At 61.3% G+C, this 14,235-nt stretch overlaps 1 protein-coding gene across 2 annotated transcripts in view; it reads left to right on the top strand.

Annotated features, from left to right (window-relative positions):
• The window catches only part of RADIL (Rap associating with DIL domain), a 103,285-nt gene that overhangs the window by 88,332 nt on the left and 718 nt on the right, over positions 1-14,235 (top strand). For both annotated transcript variants that reach the window (XM_032459953.1, XM_032459954.1), the window contains 9 exons: positions 2,197-2,357; positions 6,522-6,634; positions 7,374-7,611; positions 8,175-8,347; positions 11,458-11,608; positions 12,580-12,770; positions 12,890-13,241; positions 13,452-13,591; positions 14,000-14,139. In XM_032459953.1, the coding sequence (XP_032315844.1) occupies positions 2,197-2,357; positions 6,522-6,634; positions 7,374-7,611; positions 8,175-8,347; positions 11,458-11,608; positions 12,580-12,770; positions 12,890-13,241; positions 13,452-13,591; positions 14,000-14,139 (1,659 nt within the window). The remainder of the gene's footprint in view (positions 1-2,196; positions 2,358-6,521; positions 6,635-7,373; positions 7,612-8,174; positions 8,348-11,457; positions 11,609-12,579; positions 12,771-12,889; positions 13,242-13,451; positions 13,592-13,999; positions 14,140-14,235) is intronic.

Genomic DNA, 14,235 nt, shown 5'->3' with positions numbered 1-14,235 from the left:
ATCTATTGCATGTGTTTTCAAAGTTGTTGGAATAAAATTGTTCGTTATATTCTCTTGTGACTTTTTTATCTCAAATATATTTGTAGTGATAGCCCTTTGTTTGATTCCTATAGTGTTCCTGTCTTTTCCTTTTTCCTTTTTTTCAATCAAAAGAATTTTTTTAATAGAGGTACGGGGGATTGAACCCAGGACCTTGTGCATGCTAGGCATGTGCTTTACCACTGAGCTACACCCTCCCCCCAGCCCCCGGTTTGGTTTCTCTTCCCAGACATTTGTCTGTTATTATCTGTTTAAAAGAACCAGTTTTGTTATTTCTGTTTACTTTTTCTTTGATTTCTATTCCATTAACGTCTTTATTATTTCCTTATTCTTGCAAATACATACTTTAAAATATCTTCGACTCATGAATTGTTTTTGAAGTTTTTTGAATTATTTTCATTTTCACTTAATTTTTATTAGCAAAAATGCATTTGATTTTGTTTTCAGTAATAAGAAAATAATAATACAGAAGAGTAATAATTTCTCTTCTATAGGCATCCCCAATGGACTTTAAAAATGGTTTGTATCGGAACACCATTGATTTGATCTGGCCTATGTTTATTTATTTTGCCGAGTGAGAACACAACGTGAAAACGGCCCGTTACAGCGCCTCTACGTGTAGGCACGCGTCGCAGGGCGGAGCTTTAGGACTCATCCACCCTGTGTAACCAAGACTTCATGCTCGTTCAAGAGCAGTTTCCCTCTTCTGCCCCCCCAGCCCCTGGTGACCACAGTTCTCCTCTCTGATTCTGGGAGTTTGACTATTTGAGATACTCATGTAAGTGCGGTCATGTAGTATTTGTCTTTCTGCGATCGGTTTATTTCACAGAGCATGAAGTCTTCAGGGTTCATCCTTGTTGTTGCATGTTGAAGGATTTCCTTCTTTTTTTTGAGGCCACACAATGTCGCATTGTATTATAAGCCAGATTTTCTTTATGCACCCCTCTGTCGGTGGACCTTCACTTGGCCCCACCCCTTGGACGCTGTGACTAGTGCTGCAGCGGCTGCTGGGCGCTGATGTTTCTTGGAGGTCCTGATTTCACTTCTTCTGCACAAACACCTAGAAGTGGGATTGCTGGATCACATGGCAGTTCCATTTTTAATTTTTTGAGGAGCCTCCATACGGGTTTCCACAGTGGCCGCACCGTCTTGCATCCCCACCCGTGGTGCATGAGGGGGCCCTCCTCCCCACGTCCTCGCCAGCGTCGGCTGTCTCTGCTCTTCTCGATGAAGCCATTCTGCCCGGTGCGAGGTGACGCCTCGCTGTGGTTCTGACTCCTCTCTGCCTGATGGTTAGGGATGTGAGCACCTTTTCCTGCATCTGCTGGCTGGCTGCTTGTCTTCTCTGCAGACTTATCTATTCAAGTCTTTAGCCTGTGTTTAATTGGGTTATTGGGCTTTTTGCTTTTGAATTGTAGGAGGTCCTTATATATATTGGAAACTAACCTCTTATCTGATGTACGATTTGCAAATATTTTCTCCCATTCCGCAGGTGGCCTTTTTTCTTAATGAAACTATAGTTGATTTACAATGTTGTGTTAGTTTCAGGTGCACAGCATTGTGACTCAGGCGTGTGTGTATATATATTCTTTTTCATTTAGGTTGTTACAAGATACTGAATATAGTTTCCTGTGCTGTCCAGTAGGTCCTTGTTGTTTATCTGTTTCACACAGAGTCGTTTGTATCTGCTAATCCCAGACTCCTAATTTCTCCCGCTGACCTCCTGCTCTCAGGAGGCAGTGCTCGGCTCGCCTTGCCTGCCCACCTCCCCACGTCGTTACATTACTATTTGCTCTGTCAGCGCTTAAACCAGACACGGATGCTGGTGTCTCCCGTTCTCAAATACCACAGGTAGCTTGCTGGCTGTTTGCAGTCACAGCCACTCCGTTACCTAGTTCTGAGGGAGGAGATGCGAACAGTGCACTTACTAGGGTCCTTTACCAGTGGCTGTGGCCGGGGTGGTCCTTCCTCTGAGGGTTGGTGGGGGATGCGCCCCAACAGATTATCGATCTGTATCTAATTTCCCAGCCTGACGTGGGTGGGTTGACAGGTTGTGGCGGTCCTTGTGAGTGTCCGATGTCCCTGCGTGCAGGGAGTAGCGGACTCGGCCTCCCTGGGTGACGGTCCCAGTGTAACTCTTGGTCTCTGTCTCGGCAGCCAGGAGCCCCTCTCCTCGGCCAGCTTTACCATGGCCGGCCTGGCTCCAGACCTGCAGCCCATCCTCTTCTGGATGTCCAACTCGGTGGAGCTGCTGTACTTCATCCAGCAGAAGTGTCCTCTCTACATGCAGAGCTTGGAGGAGGAGCTGAATGTCACAGGTATGGCTGTGCTGCTGTTCCCAGGCGGGCGAGTGGGTGTCACCTGGCTGTCTCAGGTCGCGTTGGCCCCCAGAACAGAGTGGGTTTGTGTCAGGGGCTTCCTCCAAGAGGGAGGTGACGTGGGGGTTGGCTAACTCGCCACCTCTCATCCCTGGCACTGTGTCCCCCCATGACTTCACGCAGCCCCACTTTGCTCCTCCCAGGGAGGCCCAGGGGACGCAGATCACTCACCGAGCACCAGGGGAAAGAGTGCAGTGCGCCGGCCCCAGGCCACCATCCCTTACAAGGAACACATCGCCAGTGAGAGCTATGAGGCTGTGTGATGCGTGTTGACTTCAGAGATTAAAACCTGGGAAAGAGCGTTGTAGAATTTATGAAATGCAGCATAAAGTGCTGAAAACACTAAGTGAGAGAGTGACTGGCTGTCTGGGAGGGCTTCGTGGAGAAGGTGGCGTTTGGCTGGCCGAGTGGGACTTCAGCTGGCGTGTGTCTGACAAGGGTGGCGGGAGCCATCGGGGGTCCTGGAACGGGGCTGGGAGGGGCAGCAGGGCCGACCTGCAGCAGGACCTGGATGTGACAGCCGTGCTCCCCGGGGCTGGGTTTCACCCCAGCAGCGTTGCTCAGCCGCGGTGAAAACGAAGCTGCTCGCTTCCCTCCCTCCTGTTCACGGCCTCGCCAGAGCCGGGGGACTCCTGAGGTGGCGCTGCAGTGGGAGGCAGGGCGGGGTCTGCCCAGCATCTCTGAGGGCTCAGCTGTGTCTCGCGGGGGGCGGTCCATGCTGGGCCCTGCTCGGCCCGATGCCAGCGGGCTACGTTTCCTGAGAGGAGGGGCTCTTGGTGGCTGACGGTGAGGGGTGGTCTGCACGGGGCAGACTGTCCCACTCTGTGCTCAGCCAGCCACTGGGAGCCAGCCGTGGAGACGGGTTGGTGGGTAGGGACCTGGGATGTCCCTGGGGAGCCTGGGCTCGGGGAGGCAGGGTGTGGGGTCTGTCTACTTTGCTCACATCAGTGGTGGTCTTTTTTACCCGCTACCTCCCTGTGAGGTGGGCAGCGGGCACTGTGTTGGGCTCCCAGGGCCCGGGAGCCTGGGCATCTGTGGATCTGTGGAGAGAAGCAGTGGCCATTCACCCCAGGCCCGCTGGCCCGTCGCTCTGTCCCATGTCCCCTGGGGGGACACTGTGAACACCGCCCATTAGACTCCTGGGGTGGGGCGGCTGCTCTCTGTCCACCAGGCCTAGATCGGAAGCAGACTAGCATGTGCCTTTTCCCTTGAACGTATCATAACGGCCCCACCTGCTCAGGTCTCTGCTGTCAGGTCCCCGCGCTCCATCCAGCAGCCTGGGCCTGCCCTGCGCTTGGCCCTGCTGGACTGCAGCGCCTGCAGCCCAGCCCTCCCTTCCTTGCAAGGCCTCTGGTCACCTCTCTCTCCACCCCAGCCAGGCTCCTGGGGTGGGGTGGGGGTTCCAGCTGCCCAGGGCCCAGGCTGCAGCCACCCAGCAGGTTCTGAGTGTGGGTGGACTCCTCTGCACGCAGCATCGGCCAGCGAGCGCCCCGGCCTCTGGCTTGTCCTTCTGTGTGGGATGCCAGGGGCCGGGGTGTTAGAGGGAGACCTGCCCATTCTGGCTCCAGAGAAAGTCAGCTGGGAGAACCCCACCCCCACCCCAGCCCTGTTCTGACTTTGGTCCCAGTGTTCACAGCCAAGTCCTCCAACGCCCCTTCTCATCTGGCGTGTTTCAGGCGCTGTGTTGAGTTGAGAGCCTGCAGTCCTGGGGTTAGTCCTTCATGGGGACCCTGAGTCCGGCTGATTTTCATGAAAAAAGCTGCTGGGGTCTATGCGTCCTTCCTCTTGCCTCTGCTCTTGGGAAGAAGTGATTTTTGGTCTGACGCCCGGATGTCCTGTAGCCCAGTCGGTGCTGGGAGGGTGAGCGTGTGGACGGCCGGGGTCCCGCCTCCGCCTGCCCTGGGGACCACGTGGGCCGGGGAAGCCACCACGGGGTCTGACCGTCTCAGAGACGATGTCCCGGGGGCGCAGGCTCTGGAGAGCTCAGAGGAACAGCAGCACCACAGAGGGCGAAGGAGGGCTGCAGGCGGCCTGCTGGCCTGGCCTCCCGACCTTCAGCAGGAAGTATCTGTGGGAAGAATTCTAAAAACAGAGATGTCATGTCCTGAAAGCTGGAAAAATAGCCTTTTCTTTCCCTAAACACCTTTTTTTTTTTTTTTGTCCAAAGCTGTTATCCAGGAGGCCCTTTCGAACAGGCAGATAGAAGATCAGCCCAGGGCCGGCTGAGGATGGGGGTGATGTTTAATTTATTCATTTAAAATTCTCCTGTGAGACTTTGAGGCTCGGTCTCAGTGCCTGCAGATGTGTGTGTTTGGGAAGGGTCCCCAGGTGCCCAGAGGGGGGCCTCAGGCCTGGGCCGAGGGAGGGAGGTTCAGAAAGGCTCGTGGGCTGTTGCTCAGCAGAGCCCACCTCGCAGCTGGGAGTGACGTCTGCTGGGAGCCTGCCCCGTGGCTGTGCTCCATGGGTCCCCTCCTCCCACCAGAGCCCCGCTCCCACACGAGGGGTGCAGGGCGGCCTTCTCAGACAAGCTGGCGGCACCCCTCGCACGGGTCTCGGCCTGCGTTCCCACTGGCTGTGGTTGGCTGTGAAATACATTGGGTCTGCGTGCGTTCCAGTCAGCAGAGGGGCCAGCCTGGTGTGTTTCTGTAGGCCTGGAACTTTCCGGAAGAAAGGAGTATTGCAGCTGACTGGGGAACAGCCAGCCCTGTTAAGACCCTCTTGCTCCCCTAGACCTGGGGCCCCTCAAGAAGCTCGATTTGCTTCTTCCCCAAAGCCCAGTGAGGCCGCCGGGAGCAACCAGACCCCACCAGGACCCTACATGAGACCTGCAGGCCAGCTCTGGGGAGGCCCTGCAGGCTGCTGGCTTCCTGGTCAGGTGGTTTATTGGGGTGTGAGCCCTGGGGTTCAGGGAGCCCCGAGCCCTTGACGGCACGTCTTGACGTCTGCAGGGTGGGTCTCTGATGAACTGGCACACCGTTTTCTTCCTGTTTACCTGGCGGCAGGGCAGCCTGGTCCCTGTGCTTCTGGGAGGCCCAGCTTAGCACTCAGAGCGATTCTCGGCCTCCCCCAACCCCGGGCCTGAGGGAGATTCCCAGATGCAGGGCTGCCCTGTGGAGCAGCACGGGCAGTGAGGGGGAGTCCCTGCTGGTGGACTGGGCCCGTCCACACTGGACGCACAAGGCCAGGGCCGCAGCCTTCGGTCCCTGTGAAGAGCAACAAGGAGCTGAGAGAGTTGGGGACGGCGGCAGGCGTCTGCATCCGGCCCCTTCCCCTAGTTGCTGGCAGGACCCCAGCCCTGTGGACCTCATGCCTCCCCGCGTTCTGGAAGGCCCCTTGGGGTGCCTACCCCTGTGCTGGTCCTGGCGACCCTGTTGCTAGTCTGGCCTCCCAGCTCTACAGGAGCCCCTCCCTGGGGGAAGGTCTGCTCGTGCCCCCCGGTCCCGGCTGCAGCCACGCCCCCTGGCTGCTGCCCAGCCTGGGAGGCCGCCCCCTGGCCTGCTGTCTCAGGTGACCCCCCTAGAGCGGCCCCTTGAGAGTCCGGGGTCTCCACCCTGTGCCTGAGACACGGCGGCATCTCCCCTGCAGTGTTCTGGGGCGCTCGGGGGGACACAGACGTGGACCATTGGGCTTCTCTTCTTGGGAAACGTCATGATTCTACTGACTGATGGTCTCTTTAGGTGCTCTGACCAGTGTCCCGAGTGAGAAGTGACCTGCGGGAAGTTAGGTCAGGATCTGCTGTTTCTGGGGCATTTGGTTCTGACAGAAAACATATCAGCATCTATCAGCTAATGACCTTCTGATGCCCTTGGTATCAGTTCAGTGCCGATGGGCCTGGAGGCACGGTGCTTGGGTCCCGGCCACCCTGGCCAGCACCTCGGGGCCCCAGGGCCCCTGGGAGAGGTGTGGCGGGGGGATTGGGATCAGGTCGGGCTGCTCTGTGGCTCTGGTTTATCAGGTTTTCCAAACCCCAGGGGAGGGCGCTGGGCGAGCACACTCAGGAGGCATCGGGGCGAGTGTGGAAGTTGCTGTGGTTCTGGAAGCGTCTTGCACGTGTCCCGAGGTCCAGCCGCCCCCACGCGGTGACGGCGCTGCATCTCCCCACAGGCTCGAAGGAGTCCCTGTTCTCCTGCACCCTCACGGCCAGCGAGGAGGCCATGGCAGTGCTGGAGGAGGTCATCCTGTACGCCTTCCAGCAGTGCGTGTACTACGTCTCCAAGGTACGGCCTCGCGGGGCCCCAGGGAGGAGCGGGGGGATCTGAGCTTCTGCCCACCTGAACCCTGGCCTTGGCCCCCTCCCTCCCCCCACTGTTACTCTTGTCCCGTGAACCCACTCAGGGCCGGCGGGGTGGGAGAGACGGAGGCGGCTGCTCCGGGGAAACAATCTGGAAGGCGGGTGGGAGTGCTGGCGGCTCCTCTCTGCTGCTCACACGGGCTGGGCCCGCCGGGGTGGGCAGCGCACGGCTGGCTGGTCATCCTGCCCGCTGGCGTCGGGGATCTCAGGACTCAGGGCTGAGCAGTGGTCAGGCCTGGATTACAGGCCTCAGCTTTCTCCTCTCTGAGCCTTGGTTTTCCTGGACAATGATAGGGTTCTGCTGTGTCTTTGGCCCAGCAGGTTGAGGGTCATTGGATGGTGTGTGGTGGCCCACTCTCCACCCCTCTGTCCAGTAAAACCCTCTGATAAACCAAGAAGGGGGCAGAGCTCCTGCCCCTGAAGACCCCCAGGGTGTCGTCCCGCCCCTCTGCTGGGGTGGCTGCAGCCTCGTGTCATCTGCACCTTCACCAGGAGCGTTACTGAGCCCCTGCCCTGCCCGCAGGCACTTGTTGGGGGCCCATCACTCGCTGCCCGCGCTGGTCGCTGCAGTCTGTTGGACGCGTGCGTGGTCTGGCCGAGGCAGGGGCTTGACAGGTCAGGCCCGGGGCCACTGCTGACGGTGGCCGGTGTTCTCTTGTCCCCAGTCCCTGTACGTCTGCCTCCCAGCCCTGCTAGAATGCCCCCCTTTCCAGACGGAGTGCCGGGAGGGCTGGTGCCCGGCCCCCCAGCTGCCCGAGGAGCTGCGCCGCGTCTTGTCGGTCTACCAGGCTGCTCTGGACCTGCTGCGGCAGCTGCATGTGCACCCTGAGATCGCCGCCCAGGTGCTGGCCTACCTCTTCTTCTTCTCCAGCACGCTGCTCCTCAACCAGCTGCTGGACAGGGGTGAGGACCTGGGGACCCTGTTCCTGCAGGGGCGCCGGCTCCTGGGCACAGCTCTGCCACAGTCAGGGCACCTGTCCTTGACTGCACAGGGCCCTCGGGCCTGTCCTGGTTCATTTTATCCCCACCTGGCCCACGACCCCCGTGACAGAGGAGGGAAAAGGCTCAGGGAAGTGATGTGACCTTTAACCCGGCCTCACTGCCAGCCAGATCGCCCCCATTGCCCTGCCAGGGCTCAGGGCACCAGTTACTTCTGGCTGAGGCCCAGCTGGGGCATGGGGCAGGGAGAGCAGGCAGCCCACAGCACATGGGAAGGGCTGGACCATGGCCCTTTGACCTCAGGGTTGAGCAGCTGCCCTGCCATCTTCCCTCCGTCCTCCTGTGCCCACCCACCCTCACACCTATCCAGAGAGGGGTCCAGAAGCAGGCAATTGCCTTGGAAACGTACCAGGTTTCCCACTTGTCCAGAGGCCTGGAGTGGGGGCTTGGCTCCCCTGGGGGCAGGTGGGCAGTGCACCTTCTCTGTGAGGGCAGCCTGGGCATCACCCTCCCCTCCCCTCCGCCAGGCCCCTCTCTGAGCTGCTTCCACTGGCCCAGAGGTGTCCAGGCCTGCGCCCGCCTGCAGCAGCTCCTGGACTGGACGAGGGGCGCCGGCTTCGGGGAGGCCGGCGAGCACTTCTTCCGGAAGCTCTCCTGCTCCCTCAACCTGCTGGCCACTCCCAGTGCCCAGCTCATCCAGGTGGGAGTGGTGCAGAGGGTGGGGCCCCCGAGTGCAGCAGGGGTGGGGCTCTGGGGTTGGCGGCTTACAGACCAAGTTGGGCTCTGAGAACTTGTGGTTGGTCCCGTCCAAGGCTGGCCCAACCTGCCGGCAGGGTGCCGGCCTGAAGGATGTCTGTGCCTCGTCCCTGACCTACGACTGTGGCGCAAGGGCTCTCCTGCTGTGAAGGAGGTGAACACCGAGGTGATCGCCCTGGCACCTGTGGGCCCCCATCTAAGCACATGAGTCCTTAAGACTTGTGTTTTAAGAGGGAGATGGAAGAGCAGTTCAGAGAGACAGGACCTAGGGAAGCAGAAGTGGAGGAGGGGCCCCCAGGAGTCAGGATGGGACAGCCCTCAGCCAAAGGCCAGCACAAAAATGGGACCTCCGTCGTACCACAGCCTGGAAATGGATCCTGCCCTGGATCCACCAGAAGGGACACAGCCCTGCGACCCCTTGATTCTAGCCCAGCACGACCCGTGCTGGACGTCTGGCCCCAGAACTGAGAGCTGTACACTTGCGTTGCTCCTACCGCCAAGTCCGTGGTCCTGTTACAACCACCACAGCAGTAGGAAACAATGCGCCCGCTCCCCTGCGCCCTGATGCAGCTGCCACAGCTGACCAGTGGGTCCTGCCCAACCAGTCCGTTTCCTGCCCAGCGGCCCGAGCCGCCCAGGGTGGTGGGCGTGTCTGCGGGGCAGCACGGGGGTCCAGCTTCCAGGCCCCGGGAGGTCCACGTTTGAACGGCAAGGGGAACACAGCTGCTCTGCCCACCTCTGGGCCTGGTCTGAGCGCAGTGGTGACAGCGTGTCCACTGAGCACGGGGCGCGATGGGGCCCACGGGCACTGCTGCCTGCACTCTGCTTTCGTCCTGGGCCAGGGCACAAGCGTGTGCATTGGGTGAGCAGTTCCTGAGCTCTGTGCTTCGGGTGAATGTGGGTCTCTGTGCCGATTGCACTTGGATACAGAGCGTGCAGAGCAAGGAGGACGCAGTGGCAGTGACGTCTTGGTTGCGCCACCCTCCTGGCACAGCCCAGATCTCATCCTGAAGGAGGGGCATCCAGCAGCCAAGTGCCTGTGCGTGTGGGAGCCCCAGCGCTCTCACCAGGCCAGGCCCAGACCTGTGCCCTCCAAGCAGGTGTGACTGACCGGGCAGAGCTGGCGGTCAGTGACAGCCTGGGGGACCGGAGGATGTGGACACTGGGCTTTCACAGCAAACCAGCCAGGCCAGGGTGACCTTGCGGCCAGGACGGCCAAGCTCCTGCTCAGGGGGGTGCTGCCAGGCAGACGTCCAGGTCCTGCTCCAGAGCGGGAGTAGACAGCTCCCAATGTGTGTGTGAGGGAGTGCGGCTGGAGGAGACAGAGCAGGGCGGGAAACCTCTTCTGCAAAGGGCCGGGTCGTGGTTGCTTTGCACTTCGGTTTCCATACCAGAAGCTTTCTTGCTGTTTTTTTTTTCTTTTTAAGTCCTTTAAAAATGTGAAAACCATTCTTAACTTGAGGCCCCTATAAAAACAGGCCTCCACCCATAGTTTGCTGCCTTCAAAACAGACTATTCAGGGAAAAGAAACTTGAAAAAAAAACCCAAAACCATTTATGTCCTCATAAAGGTGAGAGAAGATAAAGTGTCCATAAGGTAATAGCAGGAGGCTATAAATAAGAGAACCAAAAGAATCCTTGGGAAGTAACACTGCGGCAGTGGAGATGAGAAGTTCCCCAGCAGGGCCGGAAGGTAAAGTCGGGGAAGCCGCCCAGAAAGCCAGAGATGCCGAGACGGAAACGGGGTCCTGCCGGGTGGCTTCAGCGCTGTTAGGGCTGGAGAGACCGTAGACGTGGGCGAAGGAACCCAGAAACCAAAAGCACCTACAGACAGACGAAGCCATCTCTCACTGGTGTGTGTTTGGGGTGAGGAGGGGGCCGCTGCTGGGGCCCACCCTGCCCCTCCCCCGCATAGCCCAGGACATTCAGGGTCCCTTCACAGCAGACGCTCAGTAACCACCGCCCAGGCCTCCTGATGTTGGCGCTTAAAATCACGTGAGGGAGCAAGAGAGGAAAGAAGAAAGCAGGGAATTAAAGGGCCCATCCCTGACACCCACGTGTCCAGGCAGCAGGAGGCCGGAGGGATCAGAGCAAACACGAGTGAAGACAAACCAGCGCGGCCCCAGCCGAGCATCCAGCGGGAGAGCGCGCGGCGGCTGGGCCGCCCCGAGGCCAGGGGCTCCGGGACTTCAGAGAGACCTCTCAGCTTCCTGAGGGGAATGAGGCTGCTGGTCCCGGAGGTCAGCGATCGGGGTGGTTTCTGACTTCTTGAGAGCAGCTTGGGGAGCTGGAGGGCCCCGGAGCTGACCTCCAGCCTGCAGTCCTGCAGCCCAGGCCCTGGCGCTGGGACAGTGGCCTGCACATGGGCCGCCAGCCGGGCCCCCGCGTGCCTCCAGCACTCGTGTCTTCCGGGAGCTCCTAGAGCGTCCGCTCACAGAACCGCGGGGACGCGGGGAGAGAGCAGCGGGCCGGGCTTCCAGAGAACAGGAAGGGTGGAGACGCACGGCGTAGGGACAGGGGTGCGCCTTCTGCCTGCGCTCTAACTCTGCCGTCCGGCTAACTCAGGGAGCTCTCCTGTCCCTAGCACACAAGCCAGGCCCCCAGGGCTCTTAGTGGTGTAGTTCTGCCTTCGCGCGTGTCTTGGGCCTGCTTGGTTCCGCAGCACAAGGCGGGAGCCCAGGTTCATCCCCCCCCCGGTCTCCCAGTAGCCTTTTCCGTCGTTTCTCAGCCCTGAGAAATGATGTGATTGATGAGGGTTTGCTCAGTGGACAAGGCACTTGTCCTGGGAGCCGCCACCCTGACCCTGGCTCTCACCCCGGACGCCCATGAGGCAGCAGGGTGAGCTGCTCACGCTGGGGGACGGGGGCCGCTGCACCGGTCCTGGACCCTCCCAACCCCCGACTGACCTCACTGTCCTGCACGGATGCTGGGGGCTCTGTGTGCCAGGCAGGGAGTTCTCTGCTGCTTCCCTCAAGAGAGCTCAGAAGGCAGGCCATCCCTGGGGCGGGGCCGTGCCTTCTGGGCCTTTGAGCAGGAGTTCCTTCTTGTCACCCAGATGAGCTGGGCCAACCTGCGGGCCGCCTTCCCCTCCCTGAGCCCTGCGCAGCTGCACCGGCTGCTGACTCAGTACCAGCTGGCCTCGGCCATGGGCCCCATGAGTGCCTGGGAGCCGGGCGCCCAGGACAGCCCTGAAGCCTTCAAGTCTGGTGAGGCTTCTCCCTGCAGGGGTGGGGAACTTGGGCGTGGACCATGGGCTCCCTGACCCCCAGCCGTGGAGGCCCCCAGGTGGGGGACAGGGCAGGACACCCAAGGAAGAAGATAGCCTTGGGGGGAGGCTCTCTTTGTCCCCTCAGCTCTGGGCTCAGGTCCAAGGCCCCTGCTGCCCCTCATGGGGCCTCCCCCAGTGCCCGGCTACCAGGGAGAGAGCGGGGTGTCCACACTGGGCGCCACTGCACAGCCCGACAGGAAACACTGCTGAGCAGGCTTGACTCTTGTGTCCACACACATGTACGTGTTTTATAAATCAGACATGCCTCTCCTCGTTAGCATTATGTATATTGTAACATGAACAAAAATAGAAAATCAAGGATGGGGGAAGATCTAGAGAGAAGTAGGGCTTCGAATGCCTTCTTCCCACCCTGGTGACCTAGGGGCTTGTATCATGGACACTGTCCCCCGCCCCCATCTACTGGTTCATTTCCGAGGCCTGCCGCGGGGCAGGTGCTGTGCTGGGAGCTGAGAATGCCGTGTGGGCTCCTGCCTTCCCCCAGGTCTGGGACGTGCCTGAGTCCTAGTGCAGAGGCCAGCATGTGAGCAGGCCGTGTCCACCCCGGGTGACACGTGTGGGATGTAGGCAGTGTGGCCATGGGAGCCCCGAGGGGAGCAGGCATCGTCTCGGGGCACAGGCGGTGGGCTGAGCGAGCTGGGTTTCCCGTGGGGGCAGGCGGGGGGTAGGGGGACCCCAGGGCCGCAGGTGGGGTGGGGGTGGGGTAGGAGTTCTGAACTAGGAGCTGGGGCTTTATCCCGGAAGTGGTCACTGGGATTGAGGAGGGACGAGAGTGCAGTGTGGGCTGTTCACCCCAGCCCAGATCCCCTCCTGGGTTCCCGCAGCGTCAGGCAGGGGTAGCCAGGCAGCCTCTTCCCAGCCGGGCCGGTCATGCTGTCCTCGCCCTCACAGAGGAGGTCCTGGAGTCCTATGAAAACCCGCCACCCATCGTTTTGCCAAGCGAGGGCTTCCAGGTGGACCTGGAAGCGGACTGTCTGGATGACAGCATCTACCAGCACCTCCTGTACATCCGCCACTTCCTGTGGAGCCTGCGGAGCAAGCCCAGCCCGGGCGGGGGGCCCGCCCAGCCAGCGTGCCCCGAGGTACCCGGGGGGTAGCCGCGCCCGGCTGCTGCTCCATGGCCCCCGGGGTTCACGGTGCCCCAGTTGCCGGCCCCTCTGTCGGCAGCTCCGTACTGAGTTCCCTCTCCCTCTCTCCCCAGGGCCCGCGTCTCACCAGCCCTGAGGGCCTCCCCGAGGCCCAGAGCTGCCCCCTGGCTTCCAGGGACCCTGGCAGGGGAGCCCGAGAGGCCAGCCCAGAGCGCCCTCTTCCTTCCGCGGGGGCTCCCCGGGCGCAGGGCCCTCCAAGAAGGCAGCCCAGCCGTGCGAGCCGGGGGGGCGCTCAGGCCAGGCCCCTGCACGGGGACTCCTCGTGCCTGCTCACGCCCCCCAGCACCCCTCTCGGCCCCGAGCCCGCTGTGCCCGACCAGCCAGCGCCCAGCAGTGCCTGCGGGGAAGCGCTCTTGGAAGGGAGGAGGAATGGGCCGAGCGGCCCCTGGGGCACAGCTCCGGAAGGTGAGCCCCGGCCCTGCTGGACCTGGCTGGGCTCCTTGGGCGCTTCCCACCGCGGGGTCCTGGCGGCACTTCCGGCCTGGGCCGTCAGTGTCTGCCCACGAGCGCCCGCCGCCCTGGACACGGAACAGGCTCCGGGGCCAGACTGGGCAGTCTGGCTGGAGGCACGAGCCACCGGCCGCTCACCCCGCTGTGCTTTTCTGGCCCATCCAGGAGAGTGTGCGGCCCTGGCCGCCGAGCCCCCTCCAGCCCCCTCCAGCCGCAGCTCCAGCACAGATGACTTCTGCTGCATGTTCGTGGTGGAGCTGGAGCGAGGCCCCTCTGGGCTGGGCATGGGCCTGATCGATGGGATGGTGAGAGCCCGGCCCCGCCACTCCCTGCAGCCCCTTGCGTTCCTCCTCTTTACCAAAGACGGGCCCACAGCTGGTGTGGTCATGGGCGGGCAGGCGGGGGAGGCCTGTGGCAGTGGGGACCAGGAACTTGGCAGGGGCATCTTGTGGGATTTGAGAGAAGGGGACAGGGCCTGTGTGGCAGTGGCCTCCCCCGGCCTGCTCCACCGCCTGCGTCCTCGGCTCTCGGGCTGGCTGCCCTGGCCGGCGGGGACAGTGGTGGTGCCCTGTGCTGTCCCTGCGGACACACTGATGACATACGGTGAGCCCAGGCCTGGCCTCGCGGCCGAGAGAGGGGCTGAGGAGGCTCTTCCTGGGGGACGCCCAAGAGTGAGGGGCCCACAGAGCCCTGGACCTCTGCTTCTCCCTCAGCACACGCCACTGGGCGCCCCCGGGCTCTACATCCAGACCCTGCTCCCCGGTAGCCCTGCAGCGGCCGACGGGCGGCTGTCGCTGGGAGACCGCATCCTGGAGGTGAATGGAAGCAGCCTGGTGGGCGTCAGCTACCTGAGGTACCTCTCCCTCCCCCGAGGGACCTCCCCCTGAAGTGCCCCCCCCCCAACACCCCAGCCCGAGCGGGGCCAGGTCGGCCCTGGAGACAGGCTGGG

Source organism: Camelus ferus, chromosome 18 (genome assembly GCF_009834535.1).
Source record: "Camelus ferus isolate YT-003-E chromosome 18, BCGSAC_Cfer_1.0, whole genome shotgun sequence".
Classification (NCBI taxonomy): Eukaryota; Metazoa; Chordata; class Mammalia; order Artiodactyla; family Camelidae; genus Camelus; species Camelus ferus.
This window is presented reverse-complemented; position numbering and strand designations above follow the sequence as displayed.